Source organism: Aythya fuligula, chromosome 1, assembly GCF_009819795.1.
Source record: "Aythya fuligula isolate bAytFul2 chromosome 1, bAytFul2.pri, whole genome shotgun sequence".
Taxonomy (NCBI): Eukaryota; Metazoa; Chordata; class Aves; order Anseriformes; family Anatidae; genus Aythya; species Aythya fuligula.
The window spans coordinates 56779610-56802569 of NC_045559.1; the positions used below are offsets into that span (position 1 = coordinate 56779610).

Sequence of the window (22960 nt, forward strand, 5' to 3'; positions counted from 1 at the left end):
TGTCTACACCCTTCCTGAATGGTGCTGCAGTCTCTCAAGCAAAGAAAAAATACATTGTCAAAAGGCAGCTAGGGCAGGCATGTCTACTAATGTGTTTTGACTGTAACAAATAACTTCCTTTTGAATGTTATGTACTAAATAGGTGGAGAGGGCTCTCTAGAGCTACAGCAGAGGGGAACTGTCCTGCCTACAGGGGGAACTGAACTAATAATGTGTTAACAAAGCTGCAGAAAGAATTTTATTATATGGGTTCAAGAGACCAAGGGCTGTCTGTTTTCATGTCTTTAGGGCTTTTTGCTAGCCCCTCTCCCCTGGTGGCTCCAAAAGCCCCCACACGACATTGCTCGGCTACACTCCTTGAACACTTCAGTACATGTTTTTTTTCTGAAAAGCCTAATTCTCCATCTTCCAGCCGCAGCTCCTCTATCCCTCCTGCATTTCGCTGCGGGGCCTGCTCCGTGTTTCCCTCCCTCCATCCCCCACAGAGCCCGGCCCCACACCGCCAGGGGGAGCCGGGCTGAGGCGGGTTTGTCCCTGGGCGGCCGCCGTCCGCGAAGAGCAACGAGGCTGAGGCGGCGGCGAGCGGGGTTGGGACCTGGAATAGGATCGGGAAATAGGATCGGGGAATAGGACCGGGACCGTGAGGGCGCCGCCATGAGCCGCAGCTACAACGACGAGCTGCAGTTCCTGGACAAGCTGGACAAGAACTGCTGGCGGATCAAGAAGGGCTTCGTGCCCAACATGCATGTGGGTGCGGGGAGGGGTGAGGGACAGGGGAAGGGAGGCCCGGCCGTGCTGAGGGCTCTCTCTTTTTCTCTCTTTCTCTCTCTTTTTCTCTCTCCCCCCCGCAGGTGGAGGGTGTTTTCTACGTGAACGACCCTCTGGAGAAGCTGATGTTCGAGGAGCTGCGCAACGCCTGCCGCGGGGGGGGTGAGAGCATGGGGGAGCCCTGGGGTGCCAGCAGGCCGCTTACAGAGTGCCTCCTTCTGGTATTTTATCATTTTTTTTTACGCTTTTTTCTTCTTTTTTTATAGGTGCGGGAGGGTTTTTGCCCGCTATGAAGCAGATCGGGAATGTGGCAGCGCTGCCGGGCATCGTTCATGTGAGTGGCTGCTTGGAAAGGGCGCTTTGCCACGCTGCTGTGGACCCAGGCTGGTTTTAGGGTGGTTGGTGTGCGAGGAACCTGCCTCGGACACTCAGGAGTGCTCGCAAGGACAGGCTGTGAAATTAACCTGTCAGAAAGGAAGGCACCCGCCTCCTTCACCTCTTGTGAGCTTGCAGCCCTGAAGGCCAACTGCGTCCTGGGCTGCACCAACAGTGGCCAAAAGGGAGAGGGAGGGGACTGTCCCCCTCTGCTCTGCCCTCATGAGGCCCCACTTGGAGCATTGCATCCATGTCTGGGGCCCCCAGCACAAGGAGGATGTGGGGCTGGTAGAACGGGTCCGGAGGAGGGCCACAAAGATGAAGAGAGGGCTGGAGCACCTCTCCTAGGAAAAATGCTGAGAGAGCTGGGGATGTTCAACCTACTGCTGAACTACTTTCTACCTTTGCTTTTTACTTTTACTACTCTTACTACTTTCTCCACTGCTGTTATGGTCAGTTTGTTGTTTCTGAGTCACCTCTGCTGACTTGCAATGCCTGAGGGGACAAAGAGACAGCAGAAGGTGACGGTGTTGTCTGCGTTATTGCTGCCCTAGCGTTGTCAGTGAGCCTTCCCCTGCATTCAGCACTCTTTTACCTGGCCCCACACATTTTAGAAATGAAGCAGTAGGATGTATGAAGAGCATACTAGGCTGTACTACTCTTCAGTAAGCTTAAACTTCCGTGTGGAAATCATCTTTTTCATGTTCAGTATCACTTATATTGATAATTAACCAGTACCAGAATTGTGGTGGTATTTTTTTTTAATTGCTTCTTATGGTGACTCAGCATAAGTTTTCAATTTGTGGCTGCAGTAAAAGGTTGCCTGTCATTCTGCTAAAATGGGAGTTACAGCTGGCAGTTTGTAGGAGAGGTGTTAGGATCATCTTTCTATTTAGATCTTCACTTATTTTTTTAAACAACATTTTTCCTCGATGGTAAGGGGGTGCAAAAGAAGCACATAACCCCCTGAAAAACATGCCTGATAACAGTGTAACGCTGTTGAAAAGTTCCAATTTCTGACAGTTTTCTGGGTGTTTGGAACTCTTTTTTAATTTTTTATTTTTTTTTTAAAAGGGGATTTTGGAGTCCTGTTTGTGCTGCCCTAATTTAAACTTGCCATTCTTTGAAGTTGCAGCGTTGTGCAGAAGCATGTTCTCACTTTTTTTTTAATTGGTAGTAATATAAAAAGGTTCAGTTAAAAAAAAAATAAATTACAAATTAAAACTAGACCACTCCGATCTTATTGTATTGTATCAAAAGAATGACTTTTTCCCACCTACAGCCTGCAGCGTTTGGCCAATATTTAATCACATATGTAAGAAGAGAAAACACTGACTGTTACATGATATTATTCAATTGCATTGAATGCCTTCCTTGTTACATTTACAGTCTCTAAGTATTGTGGATGTGTCTAGATGGAACTTGGTAAAGACAAACTCATCGTCACTCTTACATCCCTGCTTCATGCTACTCATAAGCTGTTGCCTACCTGGGATGTGAATACAAGGACTCTTGGGTCCAGGAAAAGGCTATATTGGAATTCAGTTTGAGATCACAGCTCCTACATTTAGGTGTTAAGTGGTCTTGAAATCTGGTTCACAGAGCCAAGGGGGTTTCTCAGCTGCCTAGCCACAGGGTGCTCACTTCAGAGTGAGATCAGCTGCGCTCTGCTTTCTGTGACAGTCTCTCCTGTACCTATATGTGTTTAGATACTTACCAAATTCAGGTGTTTACTCCATTTTCATCTGAACATCCATTCTCTGTTTAGTGTATTGGTCTGTATGTGTGACAACCACTACCACAAGGCAAAGCATAACCAAGACGGCTCTTAGCTCTGTACAGAGTTTTGTGGGACTTGGAAATTTCCTTCACTTTCTTTCAGAGATCGATCGGCCTGCCAGATGTCCATTCGGGCTACGGGTTTGCCATTGGCAACATGGCTGCCTTTGACATGAATGATCCTGAAGCAGTGGTTTCACCAGGTAAGGAGTCTTCTAGACAGACTTAACCTGTACTGAGAAATGTCTGTGGTGGCTGAAAAAAAGGTAAAATGGCACTTACATGTCTTTACACTACTATATATGCAGGACCAAAGTGAAATATATCTGAATTACAGAGAGTTAAAAGGGACTTAAATTCTTGCACTCAGAATCTTTATGGAGCAGGTGGTTACACCGGAAACATCTAAATGGTAGACAGGATCGCCCTTGTGTTTTTAGGCTTCGGCTTGTTGTATCCCTCAATCTTGAAAAGACAGCACAAGACTTTGAATTTGTGTTTCTTCAGGTTGATAAGGAATTGAATCTTTTTTTTGAGCAACATTTGTAAACCCTTTTTGGGAATACTTCCACAATTTATTAGAAATGTAACCTTACGCTATTTCTGACATTTTAATAAACACCTTGCTTTCAGGGACTTGCTTTTAAGAACATATTATCTCAGAGAACTAGGCTAAGATTTTCATCCATCACTTTTCTTCTGTCCTGAGGCAGGAAAACAGAAATATCCTCTATAATTTCTGTGGACAATATACTTAGTATTTGTGTCCACTTGTTGGATCAAGTAGCATATGTACAGAGCATACGCTTGAGACAGAAAAGCTATCTGTGTCAGTTTTTAGTGTTCTTTTTTTTTTTTTCTGCAAGACTGTCTTGAAATCGGAGGCTTCTTGTAAATCTGTTAAAATGGTATTTGTCGTTCTGCTTTATTTACAGTATTGTGTCAGAAAGGTGTAAGATCACAGCATTTGGTGCATGCTCCCTGTCAGCAAGGATTTAAGATTTAAGATGAATACTCAGCAAATCCTCACCACCAGCACTCTCTTGATTAACTCCATGGCTTTTCCTACGCTTCTAGGTGGTGTCGGATTTGACATCAACTGTGGTGTCCGCTTACTGCGTACAAATTTGGATGAAAGTGATGTGCAGCCTGTGAAGGAGCAGCTCGCCCAAGCGATGTTTGACCATATTCCTGTTGGTGTCGGCTCCAAGGGTGTCATCCCCATGAATGCCAAGTGAGAGAACGACTTTGTGTGTACATCAGTAGAGGGGACCTCTCTCATCTTTATTCTGATAAAAGATCCATCAGTGGGAGGCTTTAAAGAAGAGGGAAAAATTACAAACCCGTTTGTGTTCTTTCTATACATGTGTTTCTCTGGGAGGAAAGGAATAATCATCAGTGTACAGTCACCTGTTTCTTCCTCCATTTAAAACCGTGACATAACTAAAGGTTGTTACAAGGTTGTTATTTCCCCCGACAGAAAACTTTCTTACATGTAAAGGTATTTTTGGAAAGGGGTGAGGGAGAAAGCAGGATATTCCTCACACAACAAAGAGGAAAACGTAATGATCTATCTCATGTTAATATATTTATAGAGCTTGATTTTCATGAAGTATTAAGAAGTTGGACTTCTTATTAGGGGAGCTGGGGACTAGTCATAAAATTATAGAATAAGTTAGGTTAAATGGGATGTCTTGAGGTCATCTCACCCAACTCCCTGCGTGAAGCAGAGCTAACAGAAGGTCGGTCTAACAGCAAAGTTTTATCAGGTTGCTCAGGGCCATATCTGGTTGAGTTTTGAATGTTTCCAAGGACAGCACTCACGTAGGTGTTTGGTACCTGCAGGGATTTGGAAGAGGCGCTAGAGATGGGTGTGGACTGGTCTCTCCGGGAAGGCTATGCCTGGGCAGAGGACAAGGAGCACTGTGAGGAGTATGGAAGAATGCTGCAGGCCGATCCCAACAAGGTCTCCTCCAGAGCGAAGAAAAGGGGCCTGCCTCAGGTAATGCCATTTCAGTAGGGTTGGGAGTGTTCTCAGAGCTCAAATGTGAAATACTGTGTAGGTCTCTAGTTTTGTATCTTTTCTTGAAGTATTGCCTAGCAATTCTTGGCAGGGAAAAGATGAGATGGTGGTGCTGTTTCTGAATAATTCTTGACAGAACTAGAATACAGAAAAACAACAAGTGCTGAGCATACCCAAGGTCCCTTGGGCCATCAGGTTTTCAGCAGTTAACTCCCAGTACTGGAATTCATCTTTGCTGGCATTTCCCTATCGAGATATAGCTTTGTTAAGAGACAGGCAAGCAGTTCTGTAACTCCTCTGTTTGTTTGCTCAGCAAGTTAACAGCAGGGCAAGGAAGGATGTCTTAATAAATGTGACCAGCTCAGAACTTTGAATTAAAGTTCAAGGGTTAGATTTCATTTCTGTACGTAGTATGTCATTGCTCTGGGTGGAACTCTTCTGAGATAGCGATAGTAATGCTACCATTGCTGAAGTTTTCTTCTGTATGACTTCTTCAGTTTTATGAATTGTGGTGCTGCACTAGACTACAGCATTTTAACCACAAAATAATCTTACGTCCTCAGTTTTCTTACTCACCTAGCAAATGAGGAGTCACCTGTTATGGAATTGGAAAAGCTGGGTCTTCAAAATGAAAAATCTTGCTTTAATCTGCTGGAAAGGTTTAAGAACCTAATTTCCCTGTGTGATTATTAGCAAGTATAAAACTGCCTTTCTTATACAGACTGAAGAATAGATTCCCAGTGCTCTGTACATTTTCTGTCTTTCAACTAGGCATAAGTCAGTTGCAAAAAAGTGGCAACACAATCTGTAGATCCTGGTCCTTTCATTTATTTGCAGTCTTGTTCAAACGGTAAAAATTGTTATAACTACGAACAAAGAGAACTCTGATGATGCTACTTTGTTCTACTTTCTTTTAGCTTGTCATTTATCATCACCCCCTTCCTCCCCATTCCTTGGGAGAACTTTACTAAAACTAAAGCTTTTCTGTAGCAATTTGCCCTATTTTTCATATTCTGTGTGTGCTCCCGGAGGCTGCTTTACTGGCACCGTCTGATCCTTGTGTTGTGATTGGCAGCTGGGGACCCTGGGAGCAGGAAATCATTACGCCGAGATCCAGGTGGTGGACGACATTTACAACGAATACGCTGCCCGGAAGATGGGCATCGACCACAAAGGGCAGGTGTGCGTCATGATCCACAGCGGCAGCAGGGGTTTGGGCCACCAAGTTGCCACAGGTATGATCTGGCTGGCGTGCGTGCCTGGAGTGAAGCAAACTCTTCAGCATGATCTTGTCACGGACAGAAAATTCCAGCACCAAAAACACCATTTCTTACCACTTGTCAAGTCTATTCCGAGTTGCCTTGCTAGGGGTTGTCTTGCATTTTGTCTGCTTGATTTTGCAAGCCTTTCAGCAATGATAAGTTTCAAACCAAAATGGTAATTGTCTTTGGTCTTGCAGAGTATTGATCTTGCTATTATGGGACAGGATAAAAGATGACAGACTCATACTAGAGCATATAGAATTCCAGATGGATGCTAGAATTTCCTTTAATATTTTTTTTTAAACATTAAAATGTTCAAATGCTGGAAATGTGTAGAGATGCTGTAGAACTAGCATCCGTGGACATAGTCAGAATTTGGCTAAGTCCCCAAGCAACTTCATCCAGCTGGACCTGCTCTGAGCAAGAGATAGGACTAGGTAACTCCCTTGTAAATCTTCCAAACTAAATTACTGTATGATCAAAAATAGATGGAGATTTTACTCAATCCTGTGTCTAGTTCAGGGACTTTCTTTAAGCATATTTGCTTATGATTGTGAGATTGTAATCTTTGGTGTAACAGAGGTAGGCATTTTTGAAGAAAAAGAAAAGACTAAATTCTTAGGTCACAAAAAAAAGTATTACGGCTGTGTTTATTGTTTTGAACCCAAGTGAATTGCTTAGATTATTAGAACATATCAATAGACTGACCTGCATTTGCCTAAGTGGAGAATTCTTTCTGGTACACCTCAGGACCTTAACTTTTCTTTATAAAATAGTCTTGGGGAATGCTGTTCGCAAACAGCAATGTTATTCCACAAAATTACTTTTGCATTTGGGAGGAAGCTGTAGGTTTGACTACTGGGCAAATACGTTCAGTTTTAGAATATAAATTATAGAATACAAATTACAGACACCTATGTTAATCCCATAGATTGAAATTAAACCAGGAAATCACACAGAAATCTGTTTATTTCCCAGATGCATTGGTGGCTATGGAAAAAGCTATGAAACGGGACAAAATCATAGTGAACGATCGGCAACTAGCATGCGCCAGGATTGCCTCTGTAGAAGGACAGGATTACTTGAAGGGAATGGCAGCAGCTGGAAATTATGCGTGGGTCAACCGCTCTTCTATGACTTTTCTAACGAGGCAGGTAGGAGCAGAGTTGTTGCTGATGTAAATATTGTGATATGTGTGTCCTGCTTTATCCTAGGTGTATGGAATGTATGGAAGCTGCGATATTTAATGTAACTTTTGGTTTTGTGTTTCCTAAGCTGCGTTTTATGGATATTTTATGGCCGCTAATTTAGTGACCTAAACACTTGACGTGGTGGGTCAGAAGCCTCAGTCATGATGGAATTGAGTGCAACAGAGCTGAGTGTGACAGAAATGGACTGCCTAGACTGCTTGTCTGCTCAGCAGCAGTTTGAATGCTGGAATTCAACCTGGTATCAACTAGACAAATTCTGTCAACGCTGCAAAATGGCTTTTATTGTATTCTGTTCTTCCAGTATGAGGCACGCTAAAAATATTGCCTAAGTAGCTTCTGCAAGTGCAATCCAAGTGATGTTGAGAGGTTTTAAACAGATTATTGTCCGGACTATTAATTTATGTAAGTGTTGTTAGGTCACTAAATTAGCGGTTAAGAAACATTTTCGAGAAAATCTATTGCTTCTAATTACTAAAAATATTGTAAAACTTCCACATATATACAGCAGTTATCGTCTTGTATTTCACATCAGGGTTTGCTCTCTTCTTAGGCCTTTGCCAAAGTCTTCAACACCACCCCAGATGACCTCGATATGCACGTTATCTATGATGTGTCTCACAACATTGCCAAAGTGGAGCAACACGTGGTGGATGGGAAGGAGCGGACTCTGCTGGTGCACAGAAAAGGGTCAACCAGAGCCTTCCCTCCTCACCATCCTCTTATTGCTGTTGATTATCAAGTAAGTTTAGCTGTGGTAGAAAGAAATGAGAATTTTGGATGAATCAGACAGTTTTAGAGTCCTTAACAGAGATCTGAATGCGATGAATTCTTTATTTGAGCTAATGACACCAGAGGCAAGCTGGAGTGTTCTGAGAGAATGTGAGCCTGGCCTCTTTTTTTGTTGATGTGGTTCTTCTCGGACATTTATTGATAATATAGGCTTTTGTTTGGTGAGTTAAGACTTGTTTGCATCCACAGCTGACCGGACAGCCTGTTTTGATCGGTGGGACTATGGGCACCTGTAGCTACGTTCTTACTGGCACGGAGCAAGGCATGACTGAGACCTTCGGAACTACTTGCCATGGAGCTGTAAGTCAAAAAGCATTTCAAGAAGGGGTTTGAATGGGGCTGTCATCCAGCAAACAAGGTTGTTAAAGGGTAATCCAGTGTGTGCTGCATCTGTTGGTAATACAGGTAGCCTTGCCACAGTAGTCCCAGGCCAGGAGGATTGCACACTCGAAGTTCTTTGTCCCTTATGGAATAGTTTTGACTACTCCTGGAGAAAATGTAGGGGGAGCTCCTTTATACAAAGCAAAGGTTAATGTGAAGATGTGGAGAATGAGCTGCTCTTAGAAATCCTGGTATCTCTGAGCTAACAAGCGTTAACAATCCTGAGGCTGTCCTTATAAAACTCCTCAGTAGTTGGAAAAAGGGATTTTCTCCCTTTTTATTTACGGTGTGAGATAAGATGACTGAGGAAGAGAAATAGCTTCCAGTAAAACTCTGGATTGTGAACGCTGGCAAGTGGTTTGGGCAGAAAGAAACTTGCAGACTAGCATGTTTACATACAAAACTTTCCTTGCCATCATACCAGATATGTGGTTATGCAGAAGCCAGTCACCTAACGTCTAAATTCATTTTCCATTTTGTGGCTTACTGTGCTCTGTGCCCTCAGCTATTCTGTATTTGCTCATAATGTAAACTGACTTGGGACTATGTGCTGGGTACAGCACCAGATGTCAAGCTTTATCCCAAAATATTCCAGGGGTTCTGTTGTAGAAGTCAACTTCCTTCCTTGTCAGTGTTTACAACCACTTATATTTGTGGATATTCTGACAAACATTCTTTCGTTTTCTTCAAAGCAGTTGGGAATGTAGTTTAGTTTTCCTGAGTGCATCTGTTGTTTTCTTTTTGATTTAGTAAGAAAGAATTCTGTTTTTCCAAACTGCTATAAAAAAACAGAACTAAATAAACTACTTTCTAGGGTCGTGCACTGTCTCGAGCCAAATCTCGACGTAACTTGGACTTCCAGGATGTATTGGACAAGCTGGCTGACATGGGCATTGCCATCCGTGTTGCTTCTCCCAAACTGGTCATGGAAGAAGTGAGTTTAACATTTCATTATCTGAGAGGGAAAAAGGAGTCTTGCTCTGTGGCTGTATAACCCTACCTGACTTGGTTCTTGGCACTGCTGAGTAATCGCAAGTTCCCTATATGTACAGCTTCTGCAATTCCTGACAGAGCTATCCAATTTTCTGGAAAATAATGTGAAGTCTTCTCTGTCCCCAAAATCCTGCTGAAGGGGGAGATGCCTGTTTGACAGGTTTTGAAGGCTATGTGTTTTTTTCCCCTGTTCTCATGCCTGGCAATAGGGTTAACTAGCATCTACCCTGAAAAATCTTTGTGAGAGCATCACTAAAGTAGTAATGTGTTGTGGCTTCTCTTCTTTATGAATGATATTCTCCCAGCTTTACGTTTACTGCACTCTGTAGTTGTCATGTACATATATATTCATAGCAGTGTATGAGAAGTCCACGTTTTAAGAGAAATTCCTGTATTTGCTCAAGAAGAACAAACTTTAAATGTAAGAAAACTTTGATTATTATGACTTCCAGTTCTCCTACATTAACGTGATAGGACGTCTCTTGTGTTGACGGCCTCACTCATGGAAGTGCATTAATCTTTTGTAGCTATCCTGTTCTGGGTGCTGGTGTTGCACAAACGTATTGATCCTGTTAAAAATCTTTGTTCAGGGGTGGCTTCCTGGTGCTCAAGGGGGAGCTCCAGAGTTCAGCCCTGATTCCTGTCACCAAGAGGCAGTGAAGATGAATCCTAAAGGCTATTTATTTGTAAGGGGGAAGTTGGAGTGACTTCCTGCCAGGTGCTGAGGCCTGACGTTCTCACATGCTGGGGGTTTGGATTATCTGAGGATATTGGGAAAACCGAACCAAAACAGATAGCATTTTATCTGAAATGGGGTGAAAGCTTATTTGTAAAGCCAAGTATCTCTTAGACTTCAGATGTATAAAATGGCTGGATTCACAATATGTTCACCTACTTTTACATCCTCAATTTCCATGATTCAATTTTTGCAAAGAAAAGAAGGGATATCAAAAGCCTACATCCAGCTTCCTGTGACTTTGGGTTGTTTATAATTTTGTCTTTTTTTTTTCTCTTTTCCCCCTCCAGGCACCAGAGTCTTACAAGAACGTGACAGATGTGGTTAATACCTGCCATGAGGCTGGCATCAGCAAGAAAGCCATAAAATTGAGACCTATTGCTGTTATAAAAGGCTAGAAATCGACAAGGCAGCAGAAACACAGTGACATCTCCAGGCCTTTTGCAAAGCTGACTAGAATCTTCCCATACTTCTTGAAGACTGTAACATGCTCAGATACCACATCCCTGTTCTGGAAACACAGCAGTGGAGGATACCCCTATTTTTAACGACTTCTACACAAAATTAATGCCCCCCCCTCCACCTCCTTGTTATATGATGTTCTTTTCTTGGGACAAAAGGGTAAAGAAATCGGTCTCGGCTTTTGTTATGCAGTCCCTCACCCGTTTGGCTGATTATTCCACAGGCAGGACTTCAGACTTGCCTGAGTTCTCACTAATTGCTGTGCTGCAAGACCACCTCCATCAGCAAAGGTGGACCTGTCTCCACACCCGAGTGCCTGGAGCTCCTCGTGCGGACAGAAGTACTCTGATCGGCAGGGTATAGCCCTGCTGGGCAGGGAGAGGTCTCTCTGTTTGCAGATGGGTAAAAAATAGGGAGTTGAGAGTGGTCTCCCGCTTGGATTGAGGGGGATTAGCCAGGCTTGAGGCGCAATCCACCCTCTCCCATGTAGCACAGCCCCTGGTGTACGTGGCTCAGCCCAAGTCGGTGTTCTGCAGTCTTCTCTGACTGGTGGTAGGATTCGGTTTGTTTCTTTGCAAGGTTTTGTTTGCCCAATGAAAGTTGTGACTTAACAACTTAGCGACGTGCTAATCCAACGTTTTGCAAAGTTAAGCATGCGTTAAGTTGGGTGGGATGATGTTTGCTGTGTCCCGCAGCTGATCGAAGTGGGTCATGTTGCAGGGTCAGGCCCAGGAGGATGCGACTGCTTTCAGCCAGTGTTTCTTTTACGTTCATTAAATGAGACCGGAGGGGGGGGCTGACTGGTAAATCATATTGGGAATTACAAATAAAATGGGAAGATGGACACTGCGGTGTGTCTGTGTCGTGTTTGTTACGTGGCTGGAATGTCTGTTGGCCACCTCTGAGGACCAGCTTGGTACCCATGACATCTTGTGACTTCAGCCAGTGGACCTTGCAACGAAATGTGCAGATGGCAGGGTTTCTTGCAGGATACAGGGGAAGGGCGATTCAGTGCTGTTTGGTCAGCTTTGTTACGAGCGTGGTAGCTATCAGCTGCCTTTCTTAGGGCTTGCTGGGTTCTTAGTGGGTAGGTGGAGCCTGCCTGTAAGCCTGCACGCAGACACAAGAGGGCAGCCGGGGGAAAATCGAAGCAAGAATGGAGCCTTGCCAGGGGCGCCTGTAAAGAGAGCATAGTGATGAGTTGACTGCCTTCTGAGGAAACATCCCTTTAGGTTTAGGATCTTAGCAGACACCTGTTGATCCCGAGATGCATAATGGCATGTTGCTGTCTGAATCACTCTGCTTAGTGGTTCCTTACGTTGCAGGATGGTATTTGTTGCAGGTTCACAGGCAGCACATTCAGTACTCGTCACTGCCTTGATTCCTTTTGGATCCGACTTTAAAGACAGGGCCTTGTTCTCTGCTTTCTCCCGTGGAATTGCTCCAGATTATCATCTCTGAGGTCTGAGACAGACTCACTGAATTTCAAACACAAATAGTTTCACATAGCAATATGAATTAGCCTCATGGAGCCGCTGACTGAAAGACGAATTGTTGGTCTCAGTCGTCTGCTGAACCGCATGTTCCTTTCAGCAGCTTCTGTATATAAATACTTCAGACTCTCTGATGTGAAATGCAAGGGAGCTCTTAAAACATTCATATAAAAAAAAAAAAAAGCATTTTGAAACAGTTTTCCTTTCCTACGATTGCAATTTTACCTACCTGTGCAGTTGAAACAAATTTCAGTTTCTTAATAATAAGCAGAAATCCTGTGCACCATGTAGGTGCTTTCTCAAATACACGCCTTAAGCCTCTTCTGATCATCAGCATTCATGCAGTAGCCTTTAAGAATGCAAAAAGTGATGGCAATTTTGGTTTCCTGTTGCAAAGCTACTCTTAGTTTTGGTTATATATCGTGCTATACAGAGGAGACGGGTGGTTTCCTAACCCCCTAAAAAGTGAGAGTAAAAATGTAAGACGTTGCCCAGTTCTGTTACTTGTATTTAAATTTGGATGTTGTTCTAATTAAAAGCTGCCCTTTTTCTCCAGATAGGGCTGTCCACTGGCTCTTTTTTCAACCTGCATTTAAAAAAAAATAAATGGGTAAGTTAGGATGGCAGGCAGTGTTACAATTCAGATGCTGGAATACAGGTGACTGCAGAAGCACTTCTTCAACACCCAAGTGCCCATGTGTTCACCTTTGGTGAATAATTGTCAGGATTTATTTTTTTTTCTTTGGTAGAAAGCCATAGGTAGGAGGTGTGAGCCTTCCCTACACCCCTGGAGCTGTTGCATGCCTGTGTCTAACAGCAGGTACTGGGCCATTCCCTGTCCAGCAGGTCGATTCTGTCACCTGCAGCAGAAAGCCTGCTGGCCCTGGGGCTTGCAGGGGGTGCCTGCATTATATCTGCTTTTAGCCAGTGCAATAAAATCAGCTCTTGGATGCAGGTTTTGTCTTTTCAGTGAGGAGAGCTTGCTGCATTTATCTTGCACTGTGCTTGAGAACAAGACGGTTTAGCTTACAAATTGGACCTGCCAAAACAGAGCTGCTTCTGCCTCTAGGAAGCAGAAGGCACCTTCCTTTCTCCACTGGCAGGGCTCGCTGCGGTGACCAGTGCTGTGCAGCGAGCATGGGGGAGCACTTCCTTCCTTGCCAGGAACCTGCTGCTCGCGGTGCCCTCAAAGGCTCGTGCAGGTGCTGTTCCTGTCGCTGTCAGTGCAGCATTAAGAAGCAAACAGAAAATGTACTTCAGGTTTTTGTTGATGCAGGGTGATTCAGTCCTATAAATCCATCCCCAGCTTGCTGGGGCACCCCTGGGCCCTGTGAGAGCCCCCCAGGCCGGGCAGTTCCCCCCTGTAGTGCTTTAAGCAGGGGCTGCTGTGCTTTATTTGCCAAAATACCCATTTGGCAAAATTTTTGGCAGCTCTGGGGTCCCAAACCATGGCCCGGCAAGGTAGGAGCTTGCACTGTTATTTGTCACGGTGTGTTTTTGTGCTGGTTGGGAACGCAGCGCCTAACCTGTGTCATGTTTATCGCTATCCCGAGTCTTTTGGGAATTTCTCCTATCTCTTGGCTCTCCCAGCTTTAAACACAGCTCCTCGCACACGCTGCTTCCTCCTCCGCTGGTGGTCCCGGGCTGGTGTCCTGGCCCAGGAGGAACAAGTGATCTCTGACACATCTCTGGCGCAGGCACCCCCGGCCTCTCCTCCGCTCTCCTTTGTTCCTCTCAAACATAAACACACTTAACTGGCCTCTTCTCCCTCCGCCCCCCAGCCTTCAAAGCAATCTCACAAAGCGATATCCCTCCCGCAGCATGTGCCAGCACGCTCCCTTGCTTGCAGAGGGAACGCTTCAATTACGCAGAGGGCCCTGCCCGCAGCTGGCATTTGCTTTGCTCTCTTGAGCCCTGTCCTAGCTTGAAGGGTTTTGATCACCACCGACTCCAGTTTTTTTTTTTTGCTTGGAGAGGTGGCAGCGGGGGCTTTGGGGCAGAAAAGGAGCAGGAGGGCTGCAGGTCCCCAGCCAGAGGCTGAAGGCATCTGCGGCAGGTGCTCTGTCCCCTGCAGGAGGGAGAGGGAGGTGGTAACCCACTGGCATCCTCAAAACACAAAGAATTAGTTTGTATTGCAGATGCTCCTGGGGTTTGAGGTACTATTTTTTAATAATTACTGTGATATGTAGGAGGAGTGCTGTGCAGGTCCCCCGCCGGCGCTGCTGCTGGCTGTGGTGGTGCTGAGCTCGTCCCCCTCTCACCGCCTGCTCCCTCCCAAAGCCCAGAAGGCTGCTTCGGTTCACGTTGTGTATAACATCCAGAAACCAAAATAATCACTCGCCTTAATTGCAGAGATTAGGACCAGGAAAGGGAAGTGGAGCCTTCTGCCAGCATTTGATCTGGCATTTACTAGCTTAGCAGAGGAAACGCGGGGACTGAGCTGCCCTCCCTCTGATACCGAGGTGTTTGAGGCAGCCCTGCGGTGAAGCCTGCTCCTAAAAGGAGGTGCCAGGTGCACCCGGGGCTTGCTGCTTCCCCCCACACCAGCTGAGCTACAGCCCAGCTTTGCCCAGCTCCCTTGAGCTTGGGAGCCGGGGTGGGGGTCCTGGGCTCTCCCCGCCCTGGTCTCGGTCCAAGCATAGGGTGGGAGGTCAGGCCGGGCTCCCAGAGCTGCCCTCTGAAGTCAGACCTGGGGAACCTGCTCAGGAGGGGAAGAAGGAGCAGATAGGAAGGAGGGGTGAAGAGGTGGCCGTGGGTGTGCGCCTGGTAATGCCCAAGCCCTGGTGCATTAGAGCAGCAGCTCATTATCCGAGTCAATTAAGCTGCAGGAGATAATCAAACCTGAGCACGCAGGCAGGGAAGAGTCACCCGTGGAGAACAGCAGGCTGCCAGCAGTTGGAAAGGTACATGCCTGAGGACTAGACAAGGGTTTCGTGACAAAACTGAAAGGGAAAGGAGGCAGATGAAAAGCAAGCAAGTGCAGTGTTAGAAATAACGGAGGAGGTTCTGGATCTCTGAATCCTTCCTTGTCTGCAGTGCGTGAGGGACTGCATGAAGCCTGGCCTCAGCTCTTCTATGTCAGCACCAGCATTCAAACGTGCTTCTGCCCCAAACTGGTGCTCATCACTTTCTTTGGTGTCACACAGGCACTGCTGCTTACAGGGAAGGCCGTGGCACCACTGACTGCCAGCCCTGAGGAACCACTCTGCAGCTTCCAACTCCTGCAGCTTTCCAGGAAACCTCTCTTCAATGCCACGAGCCACAGCAGAGGTCTCTGGAAACCTGTAGGCAGCTGCATCCCCATGGGGAAGCAACCGGCAGCCCTTGGGGTTATAGGGTTGAGTCTCAGGGTGCCAGCACTGCACTGCAATTCCCATTCAGTCCCCAGGCAGCAGGCTCCCTGCCGTACTGCCAAAAATAGCTACAGCCCGTAACTCCTCGTTACCTTTTTTACAGTTCCAGGCAGAAGGAAAGGTGGGTCTCCCGTCTGGAATAATGCCTGGCTGATAAATCACTCCGTTAGCCAGCGCCTGGCTTTCAAGAACTGTAACCTGTTTGCACTTTTAATCTCAAAAAAAAAAAAAAAAAAAAAAAAAAAAAAAAAAAAAAGAGAGAGAGAGAAAGAAAAGAAAAAAGAAAGCTGGTTGTTTTATTTTTGACTAACGCTTATTATTGTTGGGCTATAAATCTGTGGCATCCACAGACAAGTTATCAAGCTTTAAAATCATAGATAGACCGATCAGTTCCTCCACTGTTTCCCTGCCAAATCCTTAACCACTTCTTGGATGAGGAAGAAAAAAGCATCGCTGTAAATTATTTCTTCCCCGGAGGGTATTTATATTGTAGCTGTCGCCAAAGGGATTTTCTCCATTCACCTATCACAGGAGGACTTTTTTTTTTCTTTTCTTTTCTCCAGGCAGAAAGAGAAAGGGCTGTGATGAGTGCTTTCTTCCCCATTTTGGCTGTGTTTTGAGCCTAGCCCATACAGGATTTTGTCATTCCCCTTCCCACCATATGCCTGTGCATGTCTGCAGCGAGGGACTGAACCCTGTAGCGGAGGGGAAGCCTCTTTGCCCAGCCAGAGGCCGTGACCCAGCGCCGTGCTGGCAGGAGGGCACCTTTGGGTGCAGTGGGCACCCCATGGCACAGAAGCAGCCCTGTGGTGCCAGCTGGTTAGCAGGAGGGATATCCCTGCTCACAGGCATTTGGGGTGATGGGGGCTGCTCCAGAGATGGATTGTCCCTCCTGTCCCTGCCTCAGACCCAGGGCCTCTGAAAGGCCTCCAAAACCATCCTATTTCAGAAAACACACAGGCTCCTGGCTGCCCGTCCTGCCAAGCCCTGCAAGCTCTTCCATTAATGGTCAGTGGATGAGGCAAAAGTTTTATCTTGATTGAGAAACATGAAGCCTTGTTTGTGAGACAAATACTCATTTCCTTGTCTCCTGGGCAGGAATTCAAACTATTTGATTATTATCAATAGCAGGCAAGAGCATCGTCGCTGTCTTCTTCCCTCCCTGTTCCTCTGGCAGAAAGTGAATCCTCCATCACAGACCAACTCCTGAAGAGGAAAGTTTGGCATAAGGACGAGGCATTTGGGGACATCTTCGGAGAGCAGCTTTCAGTATTGAGCGACTGGAGACTTGTCCTACTGGTGTCAAGTAATTTCATTTTCTTATGTCTTGGTGCTCTATCTGGTCTTTCATTAGTCTTTATGATTTAAGTACTAAGCTCTGAATCAGGGACCATGCCTTGCAGGCATGCAACAGCCCTGAGTATCTATCTATTCTTGGTCTTCTGGCACCACTGGAGGGATGGGTTCACTCCTATTGTGATCTAAGCTGAGAGCACAAAAGATTATAAACTGTCCAGTTTCAAGTAGTCACTCCAGATTTTGAAGTTTTTGATAGTGCCCTGGCTACAAAGCAGAGCCCCTGAGCCAGATTCTTACCTTCGGTTCAGTGCAAGAAAGGTTCCTAAACTCTTCCATGCTTCGAGGGTACAGGACCTAGTGTGAAGTGCTAAATGTTCCTCCTCATTTTTGCCATGTGAATGCATTCATGTGCTAAGGGACAGAAGCTGAGGGAGCATCAGGCTGCTCATGGGGGTGTTTGGGTTCCCATTGTCTCCACCACAAAGAGGATGAAAACACAACCTTTCCTCTCTGGCATAAAAAAACTCACTGAGTAGCTCTAGCTAGGTGCAGCCTTGATTTCTCTTTGCAAAATAAGATGATAGCACATCTGGAGATGCACACATAGAACAAGAGCAGGCTGAAGGTATCAGAGGAATGTGGCATGGATGAAAAGTGCCAGGAGGGCAGCTTGGGAGATGAAAACTGCCCCCTGTGACCTGTGGCAAGCCCCCTGAAATGCCCAGGAGATGACAAAACTGCTGGGGAAAGTCACCATCACTCAAGGAAATGTCCTGCTGAGCATTCAGGCTGTGCTGCTGCCCCCTCTCCCCCCCAAAAAAAAATATATATAGCCATGAGGCAAGCAGATCAACAAGGGAGAAATGAGAGCTGTCAGTCCAATGCAAAACCCAAAAACCACAGGACAAGTGATTGCTAACTCTTCAATTTCCTCAGTGATTTTTCCTCCCTACCAGTCATGCTTCCAAGCTTATGACCCTCCTTGAGGTGGTGATCACTTGCTCAGGAACTGCTGCTATGTGTCCTGTGCTTAGAAAGCCTCTCCAACACAGGTGAGTGCATCAGTAGCACTGACATGCAGCGTGCCAGCAGCTCCATACACCTGGGCAAGAGTTGAGTAGAAGCACTGCATTGCTCCATCTTCTGCCACGCATACTTGCTGAGCTCCATCTGTGGTGCAGGATGGTGTAGCAGATAATCGCCAGCTACTTTTCTGCTGGTTTGATCTTAGGTTTGGCTATGGGTGAACTAGAGAGTCATCTTGAGTCGCTAATACTGAAGCTGCTCTTCTGTCCTGCTCTGTTGCTGGTGTGCTGTGGAAAAGTAAATCCAGATAGACTCATAACTGAGTTAGTCCTATTATTAATGCCAACTGCAGAGTCAGGGAAGTCTTCTAAGGATCTCTCCCACCACACTTCCACAGGCCTGCCTCAGCAGAGACCAGCATTGCTTGGAGCAGGAGATTTGGGAAATGGGGCTGGGACAATCCTGGAAGATTTGAGACCTTCTTTAGCTAGATCCTGGACACAGTCTGAGTGTGAAACAAGTTAACGTAGCTTCTGGACATCCTCAGTTGTCCAGCAAAGGTTCTTGGAGTACTTGTCCTGAATGCTCCTGTGCTCAGGGCAGTCATAAGCAGGGAGGCATGCACCAGGGGCCTACACCAGCTCCTGGCTACACTCCCAGTGAAGGCAATTTTCCAGGGCAAGCTGGGGTGGGTTTTCTTCGGCAGATCATTTTGATGATGAAGCCTATTTGCCTCAGCTAGACTTCCCATTCAATTCATCAGGTTGCTTTGTCTGGAGGGTTAGGAAGAAGATTGCAGTGAGCAGAGGGACAGCTCTTGGCTGACTTTTTAGCAGGAAGCATTTCAGCAGCACATTTCATCACAAGGCGCTTTGCTTCTGTGTATTTTATGGAAGACTCCAAAAAATCCTGAGATCAAACCAAGCTATTGAATGTCTCAGGCCATGAAAAGGTGAGGAGACCTCAGGCTGTCCCCAGCTTGCACCTAATGGCTGACCCAGCATGCAGGCTGATCCTCAGAGGTGCTGTGGTGGGGCTCCTCGTGCTGGTACCTCCTTCACTCTGCCCTGGTAGCCCCTCACACAGCCACTTTCCTCCCTGGTCTCTGCAGCCCAGGGTATGAAAGGCTGGATTTGGCTTGTTTCATGTTCAGCTCCGTGTTTCACAACACCGGCTTTTCAACAGGCCCACCTCCCCCCTCCCCGCCTGTGGTGACTCATCCCAGGAATTTTAATCTCCGTGGTCTGTCTGTAGTTGTAAAATATAATACCAACGAAGTTGGGCTTATTTATCCCGAAGCCATGAAACTGTTGTCAGAAGAAATTGATACGCACTACTGAGGGGAGAAAAAGGGCTGCTGCTGGGGAGGATTTGACTCGAACGTGGCTTTGAATTCTCAGCACTTCAAATGGAAATTTCCCTTTTTGAAGTGGATCCATTTTCATCTCCATTCCTTTCTTTTCTTTTAAACTACAGGAGTGAGGACTTGGAGGGCTTATTTGCGGGAGGATTAGCTCCTGCTGTGGCTCTCATCTGCAAGAAGTTTCCATCACCATGCCACAGGTGCCCAGACGCCTCGCCTCCCACAGAAGCTCTGGAGAAATGGCTTGGTGTGAAGGTCCTCCTGCCAGGTGGAGCTGATCTGCTTGGCTTTAGATGGTCAATGCAGCAGGCTTTTCCCTGAAGCCATGGCTCTGGAGGACCTGGGGACATGGTGGCAGAGACGCTGGCCTCATGTGAGGATGGTCTGAGCACTGCCTCCCTGGGATTCCTCCTGGGGAGCAGCCTTTAATCCCTCACCCATGGTATTGCTGAGACCCACCACCGTCCCACAGTGGGCATTCCCCTGGGGGAACCACAGAGCTGTATGTGACCCCGGCACACATCTGAGCTGCTCACTGTGACAAATACTGCCATGGTTTCTTCTGGAAGTGTGTCACTGCACTACCCCCAGCAGTCCGGCTTGGGACACACCTCAGCTCCTGCCTTCCTAAGCCAGGAGCCAGCATCTCACCAGCCACAGGCCCAGAGGGAATTGAGGTGCACTGTGTCTCTTGTGGTAAGGAAGAAGGACAAGTCCTTTACAAAGTAGAGAGGTCTGCACTTCTGCTTTCTCTGTGGGCTGAGGGAGCAGCTGAACCACTGAGCACATCAGTGCTGGTTTTCCATTAGTTGTGTTGCTGGGAAGTTCACAGTGGGTGTTGCTGCAAGGCACTGTCAAGGGAGTTCCTTTGATGGAGGTTTCTCCATGACTATGAAAGGAAGAAAAAATCATACTCCAAGCAGTGAGAGGTAGTGTGGCTCTCACCACCACTGTCTCCATGCACAGCATTTTAGAGACACCACCCAATGCCTCTTAAACCCAATGCATAGACCTTCACCAACGCAAGCAGGAGATGGATCAGGCTCCTTTCTATCCCTTAGATATATTAATTTCTGTACCACCATCCTGATGTCTTTTAAAGCTGGGCTCACCCAGCAGCTGCTGGATTACCATCTCGTGGACCTGTTCCAGCCATTGAGCTAAGCACATCCCCCTGCGCCTTCAGCACCTGACCAGCTCTGGACATGGAGGATTTGCCCACGTAAACACCAAGCATATCCTAGGCACTCCAGATCAAATCACAGGGTCTTCCCATTCCTTCAAAGACATCTGAGGCCTAATGTCTAAAAGAAGCAGATCAAACATGTAAATTTGAACTGAGATTAATTACGCATTTGCAACTTCAGGAGAAAAAAAAAAAAGCCATTTATGTTTGTCTGCATTAACTATGCCCGTGGGGGTGTTCCTTTGTCTTTGTACGTGATGATACCCCATGAGAGATTAGGTCTAGTTCCACCAGATCTCTTGAAAAGCCTTAAAGGCTTCAGGAAACTCTGCGAATACGTTTCAGCAGGAGGTAGACGAGGAGAAGGGAAGTGTCGGCATTGCTTCCTCAGAGCACTGGAGAAGCCTTTGTTGAGTGGCTTGAGGCTAGTTCTCAGCTCCTGGATTTCAAACAGATATAATTATCACTTGGATAAGGTTCAGGACTTGGAGGGAGCTGCCAAATCTTTCATGAAGTGATGAGTTTGTCCCACTGGATCTGGGATAAAAAACAAGAAAGAAAGGAGGAAAATGATTTAACCGTATAGGTGTTGTCTTACATACATAATGTGCCAAGTAGAGTATACTCTTAGTGCTGTCCTGTAGCCTGTCTTATACACATTTTCTCTTTGGAGCATCTGCGTAGTAATTTTATTTATTTATTTATTTATTATCTCTCTGAAACCAAGAGGTACTGGAATTGTCTCTATAAAATCTATTGTCCAAATATCTCTATCCTAAGTATTCTTAGAAAAAAATAAAGTATCTGATCTTCCAGGGTTCCCACTGATTCTCCAAAGCTTTTGAATTTATTTTTTTTTACCCAGCCCTGGAACTGCCTTTCCTTAAACATTCCTGAGTAAATTCTAAGTCCAATGGATTTCCATTCATACTTTTCATGGTGTCTGCATGGCTTAAAACTTCAGATCTGCCTAAGCTGCAAGTTGCTTTTGTAATCTTTGCAATGAAGGCACTGTCAATATTTGAGCTTGTGGCCTTTGCTCTCAGTATTAAAAATCAGGGCTGACTGAAAAGAGTGGAATGCTTTAGGAAAATAAATAAATAAATAAGTAAAATAAAAGCTGCCTCTGTTTTGCAGACATGGTTTAATGTATGTCCATTTTTACGGTATTTTAACTTAGATCCTTTTGAACTGAAAATCACCATTAGAATTATTCCAGAACATTTCCTTATCTGTAAAATTTGACTTTAGATATAAAATAAAATATATCATACTGGTAATTCATGGACATAGGTTGCTGATGATGTTGTCACACCCAACTGGCACTTCATACCAGATGCTAACACCAGATGCCCGTCTGCCCTGTTCCATGCTCCAAGCCCCCAGTTCCCAGTGCTTGGAGCCCAATGTAGGAGGTTCTTGGTGGCATTTGTTGCTTGCACTTCTGTGCCTACACTTGTACCTAAACTGCTGCTTTAACTCTTGTAATTAAGAACCACAAAGAAAACTCACCAGTGACCTTCCTAGATGTGTTCTTAACACATTTTAGCCAACAGAAATCTGGCCAAAGACCCCACTTTAGGCTTCTTTCTTGGAGACGACACCCTGAAACCATGAATGTACTCTTAGTGCCCCCTTTTTGGCAGTCTGCACTCAGGCCCACATGGATGAACCCTTGGGCTGCTTTCACAATATCTTTTACCAGACGTCTCCCTTAACTCTGCCTAAACTCTTTTCCAGCCATTCTTGTCCAGCTGCTGTCCAAAAATGCCTGCTCTGCACAATGCCAATGCTGACCGTCTTGCTCTCACCTAATCTGCCCTCTGCACAGCCATCTCCTGCCCAGTCACAGTTCCTGATACCCTTCACTCCACATATACTGTGATTTTATTAGCTTTGCAGTGGTTATCAGATGATGGAATGACCTAAATTGTGACTTTTTACACTGAAGTTGCAAATGCAAAATGCATTCCTTAAGAGAATGACCTCAAAACACAACTTTTTTCCAATTATAAAGCTCTGAAAATGCTGACTGTTCCTACTACAGAGTAACTCAACCATTGCACTGTGATTGCGTTGTCGTTCTTTTTCTTGTCCCTTCCACGTGAGCTCCTACAGCACATGTAGATACAACTTGGCGCCCTCCTGAAACTAGCTTTAGTAAAAATTGAGCCAGCTGGTAACTGAATGAGCTTCTCAGACAGGGGACTATAAACAACATTTAATAACCTTATGCTTTATGGGCTCGTTAATGTAAATGGAGCTTTTGAAGCTTTCATAGCACTGAAAAATGCAAAGCAACGGAGCATGCAGCACATAAACAGAGGCGAATGCCCCGCATTTGTGCTGCACGTGTCGTGGTGACATGCGGCACGGCCCAGCTTTGATGTGTCCGGCAGGCCCCTCGGGATGTGCCACCACCACTTCCACGGGGCATCAGCATCCCTGAGAAGTGGGAGTA

The 22960-nt window shown here is 45.9% G+C and overlaps 1 protein-coding gene across 1 annotated transcript; it reads left to right on the top strand.

Annotated features, from left to right (window-relative positions):
* The first annotated feature begins 537 nt into the window (after positions 1-537).
* Positions 538-11625, top strand: RTCB (RNA 2',3'-cyclic phosphate and 5'-OH ligase). The gene is made up of 12 exons (XM_032201592.1): positions 538-747; positions 852-930; positions 1035-1102; positions 3026-3125; positions 4000-4156; positions 4768-4924; positions 6021-6180; positions 7186-7361; positions 7969-8157; positions 8397-8507; positions 9403-9522; positions 10608-11625. The coding sequence occupies exons 1-12, from the start codon at positions 655-657 to the stop codon at positions 10713-10715; spliced, it is 1518 nt and encodes a 505-aa protein (XP_032057483.1). The 5' UTR covers positions 538-654; the 3' UTR covers positions 10716-11625.
* The last annotated feature ends 11335 nt before the right edge of the window (positions 11626-22960 follow it).